The 25,241-nt window shown below is 35.0% G+C and overlaps 1 protein-coding gene across 1 annotated transcript in view; it reads right to left on the reverse strand.

Moving 5' to 3' along the window:
• The window catches only part of LOC145688980 (uncharacterized), a 107,898-nt gene that overhangs the window by 42,447 nt on the left and 40,210 nt on the right, over positions 1–25,241 (reverse strand). The window contains exon 3 of the mRNA XM_081763135.1: positions 8,294–8,353. Within this exon, the coding sequence (XP_081619261.1) occupies positions 8,294–8,353 (60 nt within the window). The remainder of the gene's footprint in view (positions 1–8,293; positions 8,354–25,241) is intronic.

A 25,241-nucleotide genomic window follows, 5' to 3' on the forward strand; every position in this document is an offset into this window, starting at 1 on the left:
GTCAGATGTTTCTTAGGTTTGCACATGAAAGCAATAATATTATTACGTTTATGGATTTACAGATAGAATTATTATTTTATGACAACAAGAAATGGAATATAAAGGTTTGTTAGCTGATAACAGTAATGCATTTTGTTTCGCCCTTCTTCTAAGTAGAAAGGTGAGGTGACATCTTAAATAGGGTCATTCTCGTGAATAGCGATCCCAGTTGGAAGTTTGACCACTATTTGCAATTTGTGCACAGCTACGAACAATTCCTTGGAACTCATTTTTGGCCCATACTAAGCAGTAAGGACGTGATTAGCCCTTATGTATTCATCAATTTTTGTCAAACACGTAACTTGGCAGACAGTTACGAAGGTTGATACGGATGACGGAATTTTGTGTTGATGGCAATTCACCTGTAAAGGAAGTTGTCTCAACTCTTAGATCCAGAGAAATTGAATATTTTTCATATTAGTATACATCAGAAGTATCAGTTTTGTAGATTATAAAAATTTCCTGAATTGCCACAGCTGGAATAGCCTCCTGTCCCCAACATTACGAAACTAACACTTAAGCCACTACTCTAAGACATCACTCTTCTGGGAGAAGGAAAATGGAGCTGCAATGAATTCAGTAATTACACACTTTTACGATTCCAGTGTAACTTTCTGATTTTAGTCGTGAAAAAATAATAAAGTATTATGCAGAAAGAATATTCCACAGAAGTCAACTTGAAATTGATAACTCATATGTACGGAGGCGCTGCAGTATGCTCGCGCCACGGGCTTGATTTTTCACGGCACGGTATTGGAAAGACACTTATATTAAATGGAATCTGGTGTTTCAGGGCACTGGATTATTATTTTTTAAGTTAATTAATTTAACGACCCTTCCTCAGCACCTTGTTTCCTATTTTGACGCGTTTTACTCACTTTTACAGTTTTTCCACTAACTCTTTAAGAAGAGGAACAAAAACACAGAAACATGCAGGACAGTAAAAATCACAAACCTATTCGCGCGTTCTTCCCTTGCCTGAAGTAAAACAATAAAATATGGTGAACAAGCAATTTTTGGTCTTCCATTTTCTATGTGATGTCAAATCCAGAGTTGGAGTGTGTCAGTGGGTCAAATTGATCGAGTTTTCTGAGAGGCTGAGTGAGTGGATATGTGACCCACTGCGACCTATCATCCATCGTGACCCACTGCGACGCACCACCCACCGTGACCGTCACTCTTAACAATTTACTTTATTCTCTTTTTTGCAGTTAGCCACACGATATATTTGTAACAGGATTGAGGTTTGGTCCAAAATACACAAAGAATATCATAAAAGTCAAGAAACTGAAAATTACCTAATTCTGGCGTATTTCGTTTTATTCCGCATTACGAAAATCTCGTACCTCTAGTTATAGTAGTGCATGATTGAATATGCATATATGATATATAAAGGCCCATAAATATGAAAATTACCGGTATGAGCCACTAAAATTGGTACAGCATTATGCCGCGGAGAAGTTTGCATTTGAATCAATTTTACAAGAATCCCGAAGGGGCAATTTGCGAATGTCCCTTATAAGAATTACTCTCATTTTTAGAAACATCCCATAACGCTAAACATGACATATACAAATTTCTATAATGAGAAAAAATCCAGAGGAGCGACACTTATAAATGTCAAATTATGCATATATGAGGAACATTCAAATGAAACTTGGTCAGTGCATCTAACTTTGCCTTACACGTAAGGTGGCTCCACGTACCTGCGGGTATGGTGGCGCCATCGATTGGTAGAGAGACTGACGCGTGCGCATCGTTTGACGTTGGATAGAGCCAATATTTTTTTTACGCCGCAGAGAACGTGGTCGCACAAGTTATCATCCACTACCGAACATGCAGGCGAGCAAGCAGGAACAGCGAGGAGCGATTCGATTTTTGGCGGCGGAGGGAGTTGGAGACCGTGAAACGTATCGGCGGATGAAGGCTGTGTACGGTGAGTACAGTCTGAGTCGTGCAAGTGTTGAATCGCGCAAAAGATTCCTTGAGGGGCGCGAGTCACTGGAAGACGATGCTCGTCCTGGACTGGCTCATCGTGCCATCACACCGGAAATGATTGCAGAAGTGAATGCTTTAGTCTTGGACAACCGCAGAATCACCGTGGACGTGATCCATCGGTTACTGGGTATTAGCTTGGGCACCGCCCACACCGTAATACATCAACACTTGAACTTTCGAAAAATTTGTGCGCAGTGGGTTTCCCACCAACTGACCGCCGAACAACGCAATACGCGAAGCTGTCTTTGAGTCAACTGCAACGTTCTCATGAGGAAGAATACGGCTTTCTGTCGCGTATTGTCACAGGGGACGAAAAATGGTGTCACCATTTTGAACCGGAAAGCAAGCGTCAGAGCAAGCAGTGGAAACATGCGACTTCACCACCTCCAAAGAAATCAAAGACCGTGCATACCAATTCTGGTAAGGTCATGATGTCCTACTTTTTTGACCACAAGGGCCCAATGCTTGTCGAGTTCCTGGAACGGGGTACCACCATCAATGCCCAGCGTTATCAAGCCACTTTTCAGAACCTTAGACGAACCATCAAGTCGAAACTAACATGCATGTTGTTAAATGGCGTTATCCTCCTGCATGATAACGCCCGCCCACACACGGCCAATACGGTGAAGACGACATTGCAGCAGTTTCAGTGGGAAACGCTGGAAAATCCACCATACAGTCCCGACCTTTTACCGTGTGATTGTCATGTGCTTGGACCTCTAAAACAAGCTATTCGCGGACATCAATTCTCAACGGACGACGAAGTGTGTGACTGGGTCCAGACGTGGATCCAACAGCAGCCTACTAGCTTCTTCAAGGATGGAATCGACCGGCTAGTGTCGCAATGGGATAAATGTGAAAGCAGTTTTGGCGACTATTTTTGAGTATGTGTACTATGTATCACTACATGTGTGAATATGTGTACTGTGTATAACTACATTTTTGAGTTAATACAATCGTTACTGTTACTTTACACTAATGACCGGGTTTCATTTGAATGCCCCTTATAGATAAGCAAGGCAATAACTGAGAACAACTAGAAAGGAATTCTTCATATTGAAATGCTTTGTAGAGAAATGTTGGAAAGAAATTGCTTACGGCAAAAAGCTTATATTAGACAATATCCCAGGTTTGCCATCTTGACTATTGCCATTGTATACGAGGGATGTTTCCAAAATTCCGGGATCGTTTTTATTTACTACTTTCGACCTATATTACATTGCAGTTTTTCAATAAAATGTATATTTAATCGTATATGCATAGCGTAAAACTAGCTTCTTAGAACCTTCTTCAAAGAAAATTTTTGGTGTGTAAATTTTGGAAACGCACACGCCTAAAATTTCTTGAAGTCGGGAAAGAGATGACAATCACTAGGTATCAGGTCAGGCGAGTAGGCAACGCAAATCACTTGCAACATTTATCGTTTTCCACTGTCTTGTTGAGCTAAAGGCCTCGAACGCAGCATTTCAGGGCGATTTCTGATAAATATTTCCCGTTAAAACATGTCCGTAATTCCGAAACAGTCGAATCATATTGATTACTAGAAATACGTGTTAGGACATGTCTAGTATAAATAATTCTTATTAGTAGTCCAGCAATCTGTTGTTATTTAGAAATTCCCAGAACTTTGAGAGCATTCCTTATACGAACCTGTGTCCACAGACTAGAATATACAGACTGCAAACTCAGCGAAAAACTGGAAACTTGGTGACAGTAGCGTCTTTAACACACGACGACGAAACTAACCAGTCCATCTGACGTCACCTACGTAGAAATTTCGAAAGTAACCACAGGCTAGGTTATATTTTTTCTTATTATTTTTCTTCCTTTTTTTTTACAATCGTAATATTAGAAAGTAGTATTTAGATTATTTTAAGGATAAACGGTTTAATGTCAGCAAGTGCGCCGATCCTGGGGGGCCAAGGGGGTCCGAGCCCCTGAAAGCTCATGTGGGCCCCCTCACATTGTTTTTATGAATATACGATATTTGGTATAATTTGAATGCAATTTGTCTTAAAATCCTCATATATCCCTTCTAAATCTGGATGCCCCCCTCCCAGTTTACAGAGGAATCGGCACCCTTGAATGTCAGTGCTATATCTGATAACTGGAGGTCATAACTAATTACCGTCACGTGATTTAATACACGTGATACAGGATGAAATCAGTTATTTCTTCTATTTAGCATACAAATGTATCAGTTGTGTTCAGTGATTGGTTCAAAGTGAACTCTTTTAAAAGGAAGAAAATTCTATTAATATAAAAAAAAAGCTGGAAAGGAACGTCCAGTCCAGAGACAGTACAAGAAAAGTGAACATTAGCTTATCCCATTTTTCTGCACTACATCTAACACTGAGATGCGAATCAGACGAAAACAATCCACCGGCCAGTGGCGGATAATGTTAGTGTTGCAGCGTTGCGCAACGACCAAAGTATTTCAAGAAAAAATATTATTAGCAATAGTAGTAAAGAACAGAAAAATACTTTCTAATACTCCCATATATACTTTAAATAATATATTTTTTTTACTTCTGTAACTGTCCGTTTCGTTAATCCATTTTAAAAAGCGATAAATAATCCGTCACAGAGTCTCTAATTTTTATTGTGTTGCAGCGAGCATACAACGACCAGATTCCTTCAGCGCGGGAATTGGAGCGAATGTTAAGTCTCCTTTCCCGTATCTCAGAAGTTAAAGGGTCTGGTCGTTGCAGTGCTTCTGCAACACGGCGCGGTTTTCATTGAATGACAAGGTTTTTCACGCCAAATAAGCTTCCTGAATTTTATTTCACTAGCAATTAACAAATAGAATTTGTTATTATGCATTCATATTTTTAAATTACAGTACTTATACTGAAGCAAATCAATATATTGACAAAAAAAGATAGCAGAATTACAAAATAAGAAAGAAAATATGTAGTAGAGCAGAAATCAAACAAAAGTAGATCCGCATTTACAAGTTAATTCTTAGCTTATATAGATAATGAAGGTTTCTTCTACAGTAATTTGTGAACCAAATATTAATAAGTCAATATACAGAATCCCCCTCTGTGGATAGTATTTTAGTATATACATATTTCTTTTATAAAATAAGTATATTTTATACTCTCGATAAAACTGTATAGTGGGAAACGCCACATTGAATTTGGGACTAGTTAGCAATGCTCAGAGGCGTAGTCATGGGAGGGCCACCGGGTTCGGACCTCCCAAAAATTTCGAAACTTGACTAATATTTGTAGACTTTCTTAACGAACTATACTTGTTTAATAGAGAAATGATTGATGTACACTAAATATTTTATTTTACGCCTCATCATGTACTCTTTCTTTTCTTATAGAAATAATCGTTCTATCATTTTTTCTAAAAATATAGGTGACAGTAATTAAGAATTACTTATCTTTTCGGGTACAGTATAAGACAGGTTCGTTATTACGTAGACGTATTGGACCTTCCTCAAATACATTGGACCCCTCCCAGCTAACATGTTGTTCCTATATCTGGCGGTTTTCAAGGTTGTTTTCCAGAACGTATGACATTTATAAACATTGTTTCGCCTCATGTGGAAGTATATTGTGTTCATCGTGCATTGCGTAACAACCAAGACGGATGATTTGGAATGTAGTTTTTTTTCTTTTACGCACATGTGTGTGTTGATATATGAATAGGGTTGCCAAGTCTGTAAAATAAAAATACCGGCACTTCCTCAAAATTCTCTATGGTATAGGTCTCAGCGTGAAGTATCTCTGTTTGGATTTATCCATGGAAAGGAAATGTACTATCGTGAACAAAAGTGCATTAACACATATTGCGTATGTCCTTAGAACATTCACTAATACACTTAATAGATACATTGTGCTATAAATGAGAAACAAAAATTGATCAATCACATTGATCAATTTATTGTATTTACCAGTAACTACTATTTCTTTAAAATTATCGAAACAGATGAACGAAAGTATAATAATCTTTACGTAACAATTTTGAATTTGGAAAATGATATTCACTCTTTAAACATATAGTCTCTACTTCAACTATAGGAAATTGCTTTAAGAAGTCCTTTTCCACTCTTAATAAATGTATAAAATTCCTTGAAAGAAAATTTACATTTCCACAATCTATTTAAATTTTCCTAGATAAATTGTGAATAAAGCGTGTTCAATGTACATTTTGTTTATAACATTAATCTCTGCTACGAACTCTCTTTAGTCTACACTGAAGAGGAATTCGGATCGCTGTCAGGGACTGAGTTTGCTATAATGAATTGTTCACAATAATATAGAAAAAATATTTAGTGAATCTACAAAGCTTCTGAAATTAATATTAACTGTACCTATGGCGTCAGTAAAAGAAGAAAAGTTTTTTTTTCACATCAAAAAGAATTGACACTTTCAAGAAATTGAATGTTCCAAGAAAGGTTATCACCATTGGTTATGCTTTCCAACGAAAAAGACCTGACAATAAGAATACTAGAGTTCAACCAGCATGTATTAGGCAGATTTGTTCCAATCAAAGAGAGAAGAATGAACTTACTAATTAAATAAGGTGATTAATCAGATTAAATGTTCTGCACTTTTTAATTTTTAAAAAACATAATTTTATTTAATTTAACATGTCACATAGGATTTCCATCTAAAGTTATGCTGATCAGCCAATGAGTCCACTTTATATCTTCTGTCTCCGATCGTTCGTACTGCAACACCCGAAATCACAATCCACCGGCCGCCACTGCCGCCGGCTACTATGACAAACCATAAGTTCACATTCCAAGACCAATGGCAGTGTCATCCACGAACAACGACACTTGTCCGGCTAGCCGAGAGCGTTGATTGGTTCTTTCGCTGTGCAGACGATCCAAACTGATTTCAATAGCGCATATAGGAAGTTGCTCGTTTGTATGTATTCTAGTCTGTGCCTCTATCTGTGTAGATACATCTGTAGAGTATTAAGGGTCTTCACTACAGCGAAATTAAACTACCGCTAATTTTAGTTTTTCTGTAATATCTTCAAAACAAATACAAATATTCGAAAAACAGAAACGTAGTAAACTAGACAATACTATTTTACTTGTGATACCATTATCACAACTCATCTATTTTCTTACGATTTGCAACTGTAGCTAGTTTTAGTATTTTTTGCGGGTTCTGTAAATAGCGGCATACCAAAAGCACATAAGAGAATTGTGGTGAAGGTATCACATGCAAAATCGTATTGTCTAGTTCACTACGTTTCTGCTTTTCGAATATTTGTATTTGTTTTGAAAATATTAGAGAAAAACTCTAAAATTAGCGGTAGTTTAATTTCGCTGTAGTGAAGACCCTTAATATGTTAGACAATGATTTTAATTCGAAACATTGAGTTTGACAAAATGTATTTTATTCTTCTCTCTAAAATATAGCTTTCAAAAAATAAAATAGATTGCAGGAACCGAAATGCTGCACATTACATCGATTTGTGTAATAGGAAAGTTAAAGGAAATACAGCTGAAATTCTATATGAACAACAAAAGAACTGATATCATTGGCTGTAACGAATGAAATGTAGAGGGGGAAGGAGGAAAACTAAATGAAAATAACAGATGATAAATACCATTATTTCATCCATAGTTGACATATTTTGAAAGTAAAACAGTTGATAATATTTAATTTTTATTAGAATACCTAATTCTAGGAAACTCTACACAAAATTTCGTAGTGATTTCAAATACATCTAGTCAGAAACAATCTTTCTGTTTAAGATTAATTAAGTCGTCAACATTAACACTCGTGATATATCAATGAAACTACCTTCAACTAACTTCATTTTTATAATTGTTCAAATGTAAATTGACCACGACTGCTACTATTCGTATTGAATATTAGCTAACACGATTATATGAAACGGAACAATCTGAAGAGCTTAAATACATCTACTATTTACATTAAATTTCTGCTTATTAGGGTCTCGTCAAACCAATCAGTTCCAGTGCCCCGGTGAAAATTAGATTCACTTTAAAATTTTATTTTGAGAGTGCTTTTATATGAAATAAGTAAACACAATAGTTGAAGAAATAAATAAGTAAATGTTTAAATTTCAAGTTCTTTTTGAAGACATACACAAATACATTTTGAGAGTTCATTGTTCATTTAGGTAGTTTGCCTTCTGCTCCTACTTAGATTTCAACTCCAAAATAAGCATTACCTAAACATTCTGAAATTATGGCAGCATGAGCGGTTGGTAATATTCTTATTAATCAACGGAAACGTAAAAAACAAGAACTCACTGGTTGCATCCTCTCCTGTGAGCGCCGCATGCGAAATCAAAGGTGCGATTCTATAGAAATCTGAAAAGAATAGAGGAAAATTAATTTATCAATACATATTTACAATGAAAAGCCAAAATATAAAAACGTTTCTGTTACGTCTTAAATTGAACTTATTTAAAACCCAACTGTATATGTTCGGTACTATTCTTTTACACAAAAATATTAACATAACAGAGAAAAATGGTAAAGAATATCCTAGACTTCAAGAAGTTTGTTTCCAGATGAACAGCAAAATTAATTTCAGATCAAATAAAATGGAGCATTTGTTGTGAAATTTACTCTTTACTATTTATAAATATATATGATTTTATCGTTTTGCTTATTTCGAGTACTGAAAGTACTAATCGACCATAGAAATTATGTATGTTCTAACAGCTATGAACTACTGAAAAACTGTCACCAGGTGCCACTGCACTAACCGGTACATCAAGGAATCTCAGAAAACTGCAGTAAAATACGAAAGGCACCAAATGTAAAACAAACCAACAAAAATATACAGTACAGTGACAAATGCTGGGGTTTCCGGGTTTTAACTCTTCCCTTGAACAAGACCATATACAAAAGAAAGCGCTTGCCATATTAAAATATATACAGAAAAATCCTGAAATGCTATGAACTTCAGAAGCTGACACCACAATGATGAAATTCTGTGTACTTTATTTGAGCAATGTACCGCTGCAACGTTGCGTACAAGGTAGATGAAAAAGATCAGACGATTACCATTGACAGATCTCGTATCTGGCGTAATGCGGGCAAGCATGAAGTTAAGCTAGGGCCACCTACTATTTTTAGTAGAAGGGCCATCTACTAAAAATAGCTATGTTAGTGAAGCCAACCAAACGTTGAAAGTTGGTGATCATACCTGTTAAAACGATAATCAAAGTATTGACGTAATAAAGTGTTGAATGGGAGGTGTAGGAGGCTAGTTCCCAATTTCTACTTTGTACCTCTGCTAGTAAAGTTAATCAAATGCTGGAAATTGTTGATGATACCTGATCTAACGATGATCAAGCGATCGACATAATAAAGTGTTGAATTAGAATTATAGGAGCTAGCCCCCTTTTCCTACCCTTTTTATCTGTTTTGGTAAAGCCAATCAAACGTCAGGAATTGTTGATCATACTTGATCAAATGATAGTCAAATGACTATTTTAAATTTAGCATGAGGGAGGCTAACTTCACAATAGTACAAGACGCTTTCTCCCGCACAGCCCATTTAGCACTTTACGATGAACAATGACAAAGAGGGAGATAGTTTGAGCCTGAATACACATGAAAGTCCACCGTTAGGGTATATGATCTGTGCAAAAGTGATGTAATTTGAGCAATATCTCTCTCTGATAATGGGATATCTCAGGTATAGTCTTCTGGGTAATAAATGGTCCCTGCAAATAAGCTAATTCAATATCCTTCAAATCAGAAGGTTCAGTTTATTTGTACTACCTAGCTTTATGATTGATCTATAGCAATAAATCTATGTGAATGATAGTGAAAGGAATTATAATCACGTTTATTAATAAGCCAGTAGAAATGTATTTGTTTGTTTTCAATATATTCTTAAAAAACGAAATATAGTAACGAACAAAATAATAGTGCTTGTGATTGTTAATTTTCATTATCTCCTATTTGTTTGTAACACATGAAACAGACAACGAACTAGATGAATCCCTGTTAAGAGAACAAGCAAATGAAGATGCTGAGAAGTGAACAACTACGATTTCAGCTTATCGCAGACAATTAGATATTTGTTTTCTGAAGAATGCTAGTGTGCAAAACTAAAGCCAAGCTAATTTGAAATATATGAACGAGTAATTTAAACTGATTAAACAACTCATACCCCAGATGATTAGCACCTAGTACTATTCAGAGGTGTCATTTGGGAATGGTAGGGTGGCAAGTGCCCTCTCCCTGAGTTTTAGAAACACATGCGTTTTAATAAATTGCGTATTAATATATTAAAAAGCACCTAAAAGTCTCATGGTCATGGACAATACCCGCCTTCTAGCTAAAACTGAAATGCTGCTACTGTGTATGATGCTCACTAATAGTGAATATTAACTTCACCTTCTGTTTCATTATATTCAACAGAAGGTGAACTCCTAAGGTGTACGTATGATACTTTGTAAAATCATTAAAGGGTTTCACGCATACACACATTAGCGTTTGTTCCAATTTTACTAATTTTCACGTAATAACGTTATTAGACAATCGTATAGTAACTTCTTTAGTTCTCAACGCCACCTTGATCAGATTTTTGTCGTAATGTGTAATGTTAGTATGTCTTTCCGTTACCAAAAGCTATTATTGTTTTCTAGATACTATAACTTTCTAAAGGACTACACTAAAAACAATACCCTGGTGTATACATTTACGTCAAGTTGGCGACCACACTAATATTAACAAATTTTTTGTGCTCAATTTGTGCTAATTTATGCTGCAGTTATCAGAATTTGTGCTACAATAGTTACGGAACTAAGTGGAAAAGAAAGTTGGTCGCCAATTTGATGTCAAGTTAGCGACCACATTGTGAAAAACAAATCCTACCATAGATATATTAACAAATTATTTTATGCTCAATTTGTGCTGATTTATCCTGCAGTTATTAACATTTTTTGCTCCAATAATTACAGATTGAAGAAAAAACAAAACAGGTTGGTCGCCAAACTGACGTCCAGTTAGCTACCACATCGCGGAAAAACAATCCCAAATGCACTATACCAACAATCATATTGTGTTCTCAATTTGCGCTAATATATCTGCAGATCTTAGAATATGTTCCGCAATAGTTACACAATTAAATAGGAAAAACGTTGGTCACCAAATTGACGTCAAATTAGCGACCACATTGTGAAAAACAATTCCTACCATAGATATATTAACAAATTATTTTGTGCTCAATTTGTGCTGATTTGTGCTGCAGTTATTAGAACTTTTTGCTGCAATAATTAGAGAATGGAGAACAAACAAAACCGGTTAGTCACCAAGATGACGTCCAGCTAGAAAGTGAAATATTAAAATTTCAGCGACCACCCTTTCTGCACTTGATGCTTGCGATGGAAGTGACTCCCGATGCTTGTATTTGTGGAGCACAAAGCAAAACTTGTGCTCGCACAGTTAACTAGATACAAGGCATTAATAAAAAGTACAGGGACATACTAAAATTTCAGCGACCACCCTTTCTACACTTCAAAAAGAAAATTAACACTTGCGATGGAAGTGTCTCCCGATGCTTGTATTTTTGCACCACAAAGCAGAATTTGTGCTCTCACAGTTAATTAGATACAAAGAATTAACAAAAAGTAGAGGGAGATATTAAAATTTCAGCGACCACCCTTTCTACACTTGAAAGAAGAAATTAATGCTTGAGATGGAAGTGTCTCCCGATGCTTGTATTTGTTCAGCACAAAGCAGAATTTGTGATCGCACAGTTAATTAGATACAAGACATTAATAAAAGTAGAGGGAAATATTAAATTTTGAGCGACCACACCTTTCTACACTTGAGAGAGGATATTGATGCTTGAGATGGAAGTGTCTCCTGATGCTTGTATTTGTGCAGCACAAAGCAGAATATGTGCTCGCACAGTTAATTAGATACAATGCATTAGTGAAAAGTAGAGGGAAATATTAAAATTTCAGCGACCACCCTTTCTACACTTGAAAGTGGAAATTAATGCTTGCGATGGAAGTGTGTCTCGATGCTTGTATTTGTACAGTACTAAGCACAATTTCTGTTGGCACGGTTAATTAGATACAATGGATTAGTGAAAAGTAGAGGGAAATATTAAAATTTCAGCTACCACTCTTTCTACATTTGATAAAGGAAATTAATGCTTGCGATGGAAGTGCCACTCGATGCTTGTATTTGTGCAGCACAAAGCAGAATTTGTGCAACCACAGTTAACCAGATATAAGGCATTAATACAAAAAAGAGGGAAATATTGAAATATCAGCGACATTCCTTTCTACACTTGATAAGGAAATTAATGCTTGCGATGGAAGTGCCTCTCGATGCTTGTATTTTTGCAGCAAAAAGCAGAATTTGTGTAAACACAGTTAATTTGATACAAGGCATTAATAAAAAGTATAGAGAAATATTAAAATTTCAGCTACGACCCATTCTATACTTGATAAGGAAATTAATGCTTGCGATGGAAGTGTCTCCCGATGCTTGTATTTGTCCAGCACAAAGCAGAATTTGTGCTCGCACAGTTTATTAGATACAAGGCATTAATAAAAAGTAGAGGGAATTATTAAAATTTCAGCGACCACCCTTTCTACTCTTGAAAGAGGAAATTAATGCTTGCGATAGAATTGTCTCTCGATACTTGTATTTGTGCAGCACAAAGAAGAATTTGTGCTCACAAAATTAACCAGATATAAAACATTAAAAAAAGTAGAGGAAATAGCGAAATTTCGTTGCTAGAAGTAGCGTCAACGAGCTAGATGATCGTTGGTAAAAGTAGCAGTCCCTGGCAACTCTTAGATGAGAACAAGAAAACGGATAATTATTTATAATTTGATTTATAGTTGGTTCATAGGTTTCGCGAAGCAACAGTTTACATATCACTTATGTGGGCCATGATTCTCTATATTTGATATTTATCGTTGTATATATATTATGTATGAACTTGATAAATATCAAATATAGAAGAGAATCACAGCCCATATAAATATGTAAACAGTTGATTCGCAAAACCTATTAACAAACTATAAATCAAATTATATATATGTATATACATGTATACATATACATATATGTATTTCTATCTATCTATATCTCTTATAAAAAAATTCAGTCCTGAGTGACTAACTGATTTTCGTACAGCTCAAACCGCTTAAGTTAGAAATATGACATTTGGACAGCGCATAAGATTTGTGACGTAGTCTACCACTACGGAAGGATTTTTGAAAATTCGAGGAGGGGGTGAAAAGGAGGTGAGAAGTATTTTCATAATATGGCCTTATTTCTGAATCCCCTAAGCTTGGAAACTTGAAGTTTTGTATTTGGTCTTCTCATTTAAAACAATTTGACACGTATTTCAAAGTTGTTGGAAATTCGACGGGAAAGGGAAGGAAAAGGGGTGAAAAGGAAAAAGAGGTAGGTTTGCAATTATTATAATAAAATGTTGAAATATCTGGAGATTTGAAGTTTAGAAACCGTTTGAAACATGGAGTTTGGAATTTGAGCTCCTCATTGGAAATAATTAGATACGTATTTCATTGTTCTTGAAAATTCGACGAGGAAGGGGGAAAAGGTTTTCCATAAGATTGCCATATCTCCGAATTCCTTAAGCTTAGAAACACGGAATTTGGACTTACCATTTAAAATAATTAAAAACCTACTTCACGTATTTTTTTTTTTTTTTTTTTGGAAATTCGAAGGTGAAGGAGAGGAAAAGAAATGAAAAGGAAAAAGGAGTGGGTTTGCAATTATTATTATTATTATTATTTTTATTATTATTATTATTATTATTATTATTATTATTATTATTATTATTATTATTATTATTATTATTATTATTATTATTATTATTATTATTATTATTATTATAAGATGTTGATATGTCTGAATATTTGAAGGTTAGAAACATGGAATTTTGAATTTGTACTTCCCATTTGAAATAATTAGAAACGTCTTGCAGAGGTTTTGCAAATCGTCGGGGAACGGGGCGAAAATGGGGTGAGAAGTATGGCCATATCTCCGAATCCCTTAAGCTTAGATAAACGGAATTTGGAATTTTGATTTCTCATTTAAAATAATTAGACACTTATATAAACGATTTGGGAAATTCGGAGCGGAAGTGCGGAAAAGGGGCGAAAAGGAAAAAGTAGTAAGTTTGCAATTATTATAAAACGATGGTATGCCAGAACATTTGGAGGTTAGAAACATGTGCTTTCGAATTTAGACTTCTCGAATTAGACAAGTCTTGGAGCGTTAAAGGAAATTCGACGATTCAACGGTTAGGGGGAAATAAGTTTAGAAACTTGAAAACTTCAACAATCATATAAAATAGCAAGGTAAACAAAGGAATTAACTACTACCGCACTTTTCTGGTAACCTGGTGAAATCACGCATAGAACTATCCACGTCTCCCCTCTCAGTGTAAGTGCAATAAACGGAAAAATAGACACGTGTCTCAGAGTTTTCCCGAGAGTCTCGAAAATTCCGTGTATTAAGGTGGAAGGGGATCAATTGTTGGTCTGATGCAGCAAAGCGGGATAGTTAGATAGATATACAATTCAAATTGCTGAGTGACTGACTGATCCTGTCACAGATCAAACTGCTCAAGTTAGAAAGTTGAAGTTTGGACAGTACATAGGATTTATGACTTAGGGTACCACTAAGGAAGGATTTTTGGAAATCCGACAGAGAAGGGGGTGAAAAGAGGGTGGGAATTATTTTAATAAGATGGTCGTATCTCGGAATTCCTTAAGCTTAGAAACTTGAAGTTTTGCATTTGGACTTCTCATTTAAAATAATTAGAAACGTATTTCAGGGTTTTTGGAAATTCGAGGGGGAATGGGGAGGAAAAAGGGGTGAAAAGAAAAAAGGGTGAGTTTGGAATTATCATAATAAGATGATGATATGTTGGAACATTTAAAGGTTAAAAACATGAAGTTTGGATAATTCATTTAAAATAATGAGACACGTCTTGCAGGGTTTTTGGAAATTCGACGGGAAAGATGGGGCGGAAGAAGGTGGGAAATAATTTAATAAGATGTTCATATCTCCGAATCCCTTAAGTTTAGAAGCTTGAAGTTTTGTATTTGGACTTCTGATTTAAAATAATTAGATATGTGTTTCAGGGTTTTTGGAAATGCGCCGGACTAGGAGGAAAAAGGGGTGAAAAGAGAAAATCTTAAAAGTTACCTGAGGTCAAGACTAAAAATCTCACTTCATCAAAATCTTGCAAACGAATTTCTGGTTTGTAAACCAATTTTAAGTGTAATGTACAATCGTGTGACCACATGATTAAACGTACCAATTACGTATTTATTTAAAACCAGAAAGATACAAGTTAAACCAACTCAATGAACTATAGTTTATATTTAAGTACCGTTGAATATTTTCCATTGATTAAATTTTTATAGTTCTCAAATTTAAGGGGCTGCCAAATTTTTAAGGAGTACACTATGATACCTACGCTTAATAAACAAGAATGATCTCCGATACCTGTTCATACCATCGCATCATATTCAAAAGCTTCATCTTAGACAATAATATGTGACAAAAGTTGACCACGTGCTTAAATGTACCACTTACGTATTTACTTTGGGAATTTTTCACCCTTAGAAGAGAACAAGGTGGACCACTTCAATTTACCATAGCTTTTATTAAGATACCAGAGAAAATTTCCATTGTTGAAGTTTTCACAATTCCTCCATTTAAAGGGTGTGCTAATATACATCTACCAAAATTTTAAAGGCGTGCACCTAAGTGCACCTATGTCCTATACACAAGAATAAGTCCTTATATACGTTTATATTACATATCTTGTACGAAAGCTATATCGTAAACAATAATTTAGGTCAAATACCTTCCGAATTTTAATTTTTGGCATTTTTTTTACCCCTAGAAGGGTACGAGCGGAACCAACTAAACTTTGTAGGGTACATACTATAATCTTATACTATTATACCACCTTTTTTGTTTTAACAATTCCCTAATTTTAAAGGGTGGGCCAATGTACCCCTGTCCAAATTTTTAAGAGTACACCTAAGTAGCTATGACTAATACACAAAAATAAGCTCTTATAGACGTTTCTATTAAGATATTTTGAACGAAAGCCACATCCTAGGCAATAATTTAGGTCAAATACCTCCCAAACTCTAATTTTTGGCAATTTCTTACCACTAGAAGGGTACAAGCTGGACCACGTAAAATTTGTAGAATACATACTGTAATCTTGTACTATTATACACAATTTTTTATTTTAACAATTCTGATTTTTCAAAGTTATTCAATGTAACCCTACCGAAATTAAGGTGAGGTACACCTATACACCTATGTCTTATAAACAAGAATAAACCCTTATACAAGTTCACATAATCCTATCTTGTTTGAAAGCCATAACTTCAATAGTTTAGGTCAAATACCTTCCAAATTTAAATATTTGGCAATTTTTACCTCTATAATGTTACAAGCTGGACCACTTAAATTTTGTAGGATACATTCAATAATCTGATACTATTATATCCATTTTTTGTTTTAACAATATCCAAAATTTAAAAGTGTTTCTATTTATCCGTGCCAAATTTATGGTGAAGTACACCTACGGACCCATGTCCTGAAACTAGAATAAACCCTAATACAAGTTCGTCACCTACGGAACAATCCTAGTGGCCATGATGTTTTTACTAATATTTCAAATTACTACTCAGCTCTCAGATTACCTTCAAACCAAGACTCTTGATTATGTCCAAGCTTGGAGGTTCATTTCTGTTCCACAGGATTGTTTAAATAAAGCGAGGAATACATTTAATAAAATTAATCTGGTAGCAAAGATTTTTGTAAGAGTAGTGTCAAAAAAGATTAGTGATAGAGTAGAAAAGTGTCCTTGACTTGAAGATCTTAGTATTGAAACTGAGCTCCCGAAAAGAAGAGTACTTAAGGTAAAGAAAATGAGTGGTGCATTGGCATCTCATGAAATCATACGGAATACAGAAAAAGAAATGTTAAGATTGTTTGTTTTCAATGTTGTGCTTGACGAAATGAATCAAAGTATGACCAACCGGTTTTCGAAACTCAAAAATCTTTATCAAGACTTGGCGTGTTTTTATCTAAGGCGTTTTCTCTTATTTAAAAGACGAACTACCCTCAAATACTATGAACAAAATCTGTGAATTAATTCCCAGCATAGATAAACGGAAACTTATCTAAGAACTAAAATTATTTTTAGAGGTTAGGTCCAAGATATCGCAAGAAGATGTTCAGAGGGAGTTTGATAGTGAAGAATTAAATAGTGAGTATGAACAAAAAAACAAAGTGGGACAATATTAAACCAGCAATCCAGGAAATCAAATTAAAGAAATCTTGCAAGTTTTGCCTCACATGTGCGTTCAAAATTATATATGAATATCGCATGTATTCCTAATGTTGTACATAGCTCTTTAAATTGTACAAATTCCCCCTTACAATCCCTCTTACACAAGTAAGTTCTGAACGAGTGTTTTCCAAACTCAAGACTATTAAATCTAGACTAAGGGCGAATCTTGATCAAGACAACCTTGAATCATTTCTGTTAATATAGTCTGAAAGGAATATACCAAGTAAAGTGAATAATGATGCCATAATTAACAAACTCTGTCATGATAGTGCAGAATTGAAAAGATTCCTGATGTAAAGTAAGAATTTCCTTGTTTCTTGTCGGGTAAACAGATCAAGTCAATAAAATTTGAATGCCATGTATATGTATAATATGGCATTGCATCAGTAGTAATAAAGCTGTCTGAAACCAAAACGAACTATTGTAACTCCATTTTTGAGCTGTCAACAACCACGTGTAAAACTTTAAAAAACGCGCATATCAGATGTCACAAAAAAGGTATATTTCCAAATTTTTACATCACCTTTTCATGAGATTTCATCTACTACTGTTTCCAAAAAAATGCTAATTTATCACAAATCATGAAAACTACATAGTTTACTCTTGGTTGCTGATAGCTTGAAAATGCATTTAGTTCACTGATTTCAGGCAGCTCAATTGAGGGCCCCAGAATACAAGGTATCTAAGTTGTTATGACTTTTCCAATAAGGTTTACTTCTTGTTAAGAAAGGGACTCTCCACAGTACAATACGCAAACTAGATGGTGAACCACATCGCAGTCCAATCGAGGGTCTACCGATAAGTGGATTGCGTCGTGTCTCACTTCCCTTATTATCCACTGGGGAGAGTCCATTTTCTGGGTATAAACCCTAACCTAAATCCATTTCCTATTTCAAAAGTCAGTTAAACCCCTTGACCTCCAAGGTCCTCACTTTATGTCTTCTGTATGTGTCTTTGAGTGTAACGGAGTAAAAGTGTGGTTTTGAAACTTACATGAAATGGTCTGCGAGGATATTTTTGTATTGGAACCTTACATACTACTGTTTATCAGCCAGTTAATCTACATAGAAAACGCATATGTAATAAATGTCTCTACGTTAGAGGCAGTGCGCCCTCCTAATTATTTAAGGTCAGCTTCTCAGTCCACTCTGCATCATTCTACATCTCGTAAAAGGCTATGACTCAAAAATGCTCTCCAACTGCAAACTTCTCTACTCACCAATGTACCTATGTCTTATGAAAGATTATAAACCATTGTATTAATTCATATAACCATATAATATAATAAAACAGAGGTCAAAATAGGTCAAATACCTCTCATATATTAATTTTTGGCAATTTTTAACCTCTATAAGAAAATAAGATGAACAAAATATATACTTGTGTTCTGTAAAACAATTACCAATTTTTATTGTATGGCAACTCCTAAATTAAAGGGGTGGGTCAATGTACCCCTACCAAAATTTGAGAAGAGTGCATTAAAGAACCACTGTCCAATTGACCAGAATAGACCACTGTACTCATCCATGTTACCATATAATGCAATAAAGACTCATTTTAGGCAATAAACCACCAAAATCCAACCAGATGGTTAAAGGTACCAATTAGGTACATTTTTGGCAATTCTTTAGCTTAGAAGAGAACAACATCAACCAACCACAAAAATTTACAATATATATATATATATATATATATATATATATATGTGTGTGTGTATGTGTGTGTGTGTGTGTGTGTGTGTGTGTTCCTTAGAACGATTTCCAAATTTTATTTTTGGACAATTTCCAAATTTAAGGGGTGGACCAATGTACCCCTGGCAAAATTTAAGAGATGCATCACAGTATCTGTCTTATGAAGAAAAATGGTCTCATATATCATAGTATATATATCTGTTCCGTAGAACAATTTCCAAATTTTATTTTTTTGACAAATTCCAAATTTAAGGGGTGGGTCAAGGTACTACTTCCGAAATTTGAGATTTGGGGACCCAAGTCTTATGAAGAAAAATGGAAGTTATATGGAAGAAACAATATCACCATGTCTGAGGGCAATCAACAATGCAGATTCTATTCCTAGAAGCAGTTATATCTGTGATCCTTCGTTATCAAGTGACATGCTGTGTTCCGGAAATACCTGCTTGGTATGGAAAATGAATGGTTCCCTGTTGATAATAGAAACAACTTGCCCAGAAAGAGCTTTCATGCGATATTTCAACAATAACAGCACAACTGAATGTCAAGGGCAATCAATTTGACCTCACTAATATAATTAGGTTTATCCCACCACGTAATAATTTAAGACTAGGACACTATGTAGCTCTTTGTAAACGCCCGGACGGAAGATGGCAAGTATTTGACGACCAGAGTAAAACAGTAAGACCACTTTCTTGCAAAAACGTAACTCCATACCTGGTAATATATTGTCGTAAATAAATACACAAATTAGAAGATAGAAGTAGCATATTCTAGCAATGGGACATTTTAGAAGAAACTTCTCTAAAGTCATAATGACAACTATTATAAATATTGTAACAGTATATACACAGTAAAAAATCAACGTGATAATTCAAAACAATTTTTTTTTATACTTCAGCTATATCAAAGTTTATTACATGCGTGGTGCTACTTAAACTCTATCGCTACAATAAAGATGTATCTATATGATACACAAAATTTTGATGTCAAGGATGGTACCTTGGCTAGATCTTTGTTTTGATATAAGGTTTTGTGATCATAAACGAATGATACAGTTATCACAATTAATATATCAATGACTTGTGATTATCGTGTGAGCTTAAATGTTACTACGAACACAGGGTGGAGGTCTAAATATTAAAAAAAGAGCTTGGACTTCTTCCTATTTCCAGGTTTTTAAATCATTATCTTATTTCTTCAACACCAACGCTGTATTATTGGTACACCGCTTAACACTAGTTTGGAGCAAACCGCTACACTGAGCTTGTGTTAACAGCAGCGCCCAATACTTTGTGTAAAAATAACATGCCAAAGTGTTTGTCATGCTGAAACTACAGACATTGGTTAAACTTGATTTGTATCAACACCACCATTTTTTGCGTAGAAACCAGTTAAAAATAACCATTAATCTTAATCCTCCATTCCAAACTATAGATGTAAACAGAATTTGTCGAATCAATTGAATTCTTGATTACTGACATAATCGAGACATGGGTTCCCACTTACCTCAAAAATTATCTCTACTAATATTACTTGCTAGTAGTAGTATTAATAGTTTCAGACTAACGTAAGATCAGAAACAATGTAAAATTAGCGATGACAAATGCTAAATATTGTACAGAATTCATTACAGTATCTAATAAAATACAAAATATATATTTTCTAGATTTGTAAAAGAGAAATATTAAATGTCAAGTAGCATTATAGGTTAAGTATTATTCTAAGCATTAAGAATGTATAACAAATTTTTAAGTAATATATTAATGCTTTAGTTAATAATGATATTGATAAAGTTAACAACATACATTCTTAATGCATAGAACAATACTTAAACTTTAATGTTGCGTGAGATTGAATGTTTCCTTCTACAAAGTTTAAATATATATTTTGCTACCTTATTAGGTACTATAATGAATTTCTTACAATATTTGGCAATGGATTGACATAACTTTGTCAATTTTACGTTTTGTTTCTCAGCTTAGGTAACTAAAAACTGTAAATACAACTACTAGCAAATAGTATTAGTAGAAAAATTGTTGGGAAAATGTGAATCAATGTTTCGATTATGTTAATAATCAAGAATCGAAAAGCCAAATAAAGTTATTCTTTCGTCATTAATAATTTTTGGTAATTTAAATGTTAACATTTAAATTACCAAATAATATTAATGACAAAATAATAACTTTATTTGGTTATTTCGATTATTGATTATTGACATAATCGAGACATTGGTTCACAATTTCCCAACAATTATCTCTACTAATACTATTTGCTAGTTGTAGTATTTACCTTTAAAGTTACCTAAGCTGAGAAACAAAACCTAAAATTGACAAAGTAATGTCAAACCATTGCCAAACATTGTAAGGAATTCATTATAGTACCTAATAAGGTAGCAAAATATTTGGTCTACTAATTAATTCGTGCGAGTGGACAAGAGATGGCGCAACGAACGGAGCGTCCCACAGTTCCGTGTTAGGGATGGTACCGAGACCGAGACTAGTCTCGGTCTCGTCTCGGTCTCGTCTCGAATTATCGAGACGAGACCGAGACCGAGACGGCCTTTTATATACCGAGACGAGACCGAGACCGAGACGGCCTTTTATCTACCGAGACGAGACCGAGACCGAGACGGAGCTCTATAAATCGAGACGAGACCGAGACGAGACTTAGGTCAGTCTCGAAAGTCTCGGTCTCGTCTCGAATATTGATATTGACAACTATTAAGATTGACCTTTACTCAAAATTTCTTTCGTTGCTGTATTAGGTAATATGGGAACAGTTGACTAATGTTCAGTGGCGTATTTAGGGGATGGCTATCGGACTGAAGCCCCTCCCGAAATAGATTTGTGATCATTTTTTCGTATTGCACGTACAACACAAATATTTCTTACTCGTTCTCAAGCCTCTCCCGAAACAAAATCCACTGCTGATGTGTATAATCATCTCTGTCTCTCTCCCTCTCTCAACACACATACACACACACACACACACACACACGCACACACACACACACACACACATATATATATATATATATATATATATATATATATATATATGGGTCGTTTGCAAATAGATTGGCCTTTTGAAGTCTTTCAATAGTAGGTTAAAAAATTGTTTTTAAAAATGAGTTCTTTTCGAGAGACATATTATTTATAAGTATATCAATCTGGTAATCGGTATTTTTTACATAGTTCGTAATGATTTAATATATTTTGAGATGAAAGATGAATAGAAATGTCATTCTCCTGGGTGTCCCTATGTACAATTATTACTAATAACTCTTGTATATTTTCTTTTGATGTCAATTCTATTTCATAAATTTCACATACAATATTTGAAATATATGGCACTTTTTCAATTCAAAAAGAGAAAGCAAAAAAACTATTTTCATAATAGTTTCTATAACATCAAACTCTGTCCTTAAAATTTCTGTCATTCTCCTGGGTGATTTCTCTTCTCTTTCAAGATCACATTTGATTACATGTACAAAATCGTAAGAGTTCATTTTTATACAGATAGTACCTTCTATATCTGTGATATTGGCAACACTGTTCAACCTGCGTGTTGCGTCAGCCAGTTTCTGAGTAAGTGTACTGCGAAGTAGGTGTGTGATTCTTTGCAGCATTTCCAGTCATTCTTCTGGTAAGTCACTTTAGTTTGTTTTTTACAATATATAAATTAATTAGCTTTCTTGAGAGAGACAAAACATATATGTTTAAAATGAGTACATCATTTCATGTAACAGGTAAATACGATGTAAGATTTTAACGAAATGTTACCGAAATGCCATTCTCCTGTCATAATTACGCAGTCATTCTTCTGGCATTTTCGTGCCAGGAGAATGACCGACTAACCAGGAGAATGGCAACTGCTACGTGATCAGGAGTCAGAGCACTCAGACGTTACTTATAAGGAATCTGAAGTGGACTTCCTTGTCACTTGCAGATGGCGAGAAAGAAGCAAAGTAATGAAGAGCGTCTTCGGAAAAAAAGGGAAGCTGAACGTCGAAGATATGAGAGACTGAAGCAAAAAGCTGCGGAGTGTCCTTCCTTCGCTGCAGAATTGAAAGAAAAGTCCAGAATGAAATACCAAAGAAGACGGAAGAAAGGACAGGTTAAACTCATCAAAGAAATGTCAGAAAGGGAAAAGCGAATGAAGAGAAAACAGTGGCGTCAAAACACAGCAAGAATGAGACAAAGGCGGAGAGTAGCAATTAATACGACTATTTCTTGTGATATTATCCCACCAGACAGCGCTTCGGAACGGAAGGATGTTCCACATTCCCCAGAAATTGTAGCAGAAATTATAAAGACAACAGAACAGGAGAAAAAGAAAGTGAGAAGAGAAAAAAATCGCGAGTTGAGAGTAAAAGATGAAGTGATTAAATGTCTGAAGAGAAAGTTGGATAAATACAAGAAACGGCTGCAAAGATTGAAAACTAAATCTTCTAGGGAAATTAGCTCAAACAAAGAATCATTTTTAACTCCAAGAAAGAAAGTAGGAAAGCTCATAGCTTCAAGAAATAAAAGTGAAATAAGAAAAGGACTTCTCTTTGGTGAAGTTATTAATCAACAGTTAACACAATCAGTTGAGACAATGAAGGGTGGGGGTTCGGAGAGAAAAAAACGAATGTTACACTTAATAACCAGAGGAAAAATATTAAAAAAGTATCGGATGTTGTCCGCAGCTAGATTTCTGAAGAGAGGGCGCGTAAAAATGTTAGAGGCAGAAAATACCAGAGTGCGCAAGACAGCTACTCTGAAGCTTCAACAGGATATCATCTCGTTTTACGAGCAAGACAATGTCAGTAGAATATTCCCAGGAAAAAAGGATTATGTCAGTTCTAAGTGTGGAAAGCATCAACGAAGAGTATTGGAAGATAACATGACCACCTTATATACAAAGTATTTGAGAGATAACCCGGGAAGGAAATATATTAGCTATAGCACGTTCACCCGGCACCGACCAAAATGGGTGACGAAAATGACTATAGGTGAAAGAGAGATGTGCAAATGTGTGAAGCATTCAAATATGGAAATGTTAATCAAAGCTCTCTATGCATATGGCTGTTTAGATGTGTCAAAACCAGACTCGGTGTTAGAAACAATTTGCTGTGACTCGCAAGAGGAACAATGTTTATTAAGAGAATGTGAAAGATGCAACAAGAAAACAATCATTTTCAAGGAATTTGATGATCATGAAGCCGAATATTCAAAATGGATCACAAAAACTGAAAATTATACAGATAGCAATGGATCGGTCAAATCGGTGAAAAAAGTTGTTAAAGAAAAAATAAATACGACAGTTTCAAAAATAGCAAATGAGTTAATAGAAACAGTAGATGAATTTTCGAAGCATGTGGCTCGAGTAAGACACCAACAAAATAGTTTGAGATTGCAAAAAGAGACCATAACTCAAAGACAAGCAATAATTCACATGGATTTTAGTGAGAATTATGCGTGTAAATATTCAGAAGAAATACAGTCATTTAACTTTGGAGGATCAAGACAACAAGTGGCAATGCACACGGTGGTCGTTTATACCCGCGACAAAAATGAGTCTAACATTAATATACGAAGTTTTTGTACTCTGTCCAGTAACCTTCTACATGGAGTACCTGCGATTTGGGCCCATCTTCAACCAGTGATGAAAAAACTGCCTCCGACTATAGATATAATCCATTTCTGGAGTGACAGCCCTGTTACTCAATATAGGAATAACTTGATGTTTAGTGTTTTGTGCAGTGATTTTTTTGAAATGTACCCAAACATATCTAAAGCCACCTGGAACTATCATGAAGCTGGTCATGGTAAAGGCGCACCAGATGGCATTGGAGGCACGTGCAAACGAGTGGCAGACAACCTAGTAGCACAGGGTAAGGATATTGCAAACTCAGCAGCTTTAGTCAAGTGTTTAAAAGAGAGCATGCAAAGTGTAATCATTGAAGAGATATCATCGGATGATATTAAACAAATGCAGCGTAAATTATCCAGGAGAAAGGTAAAAAAATTTAAAGGAACCATGTCTGTACATCAAGTGGTCACTGAAAAGGACACAAGTAACAGACGATTACTCAGAATGAGAATGCTGTCTTGTTTTGATTGTACAGGCTATTGTTATCACTATGAATTAGGCCAGTACTCTAATTCTCAAATTCCAA

This window comes from Thermobia domestica, chromosome 7 (assembly GCF_964235325.1).
Source record: "Thermobia domestica chromosome 7, izTheDome1.hap1.1, whole genome shotgun sequence".
NCBI lineage: Eukaryota > Metazoa > Arthropoda > Insecta > Zygentoma > Lepismatidae > Thermobia > Thermobia domestica.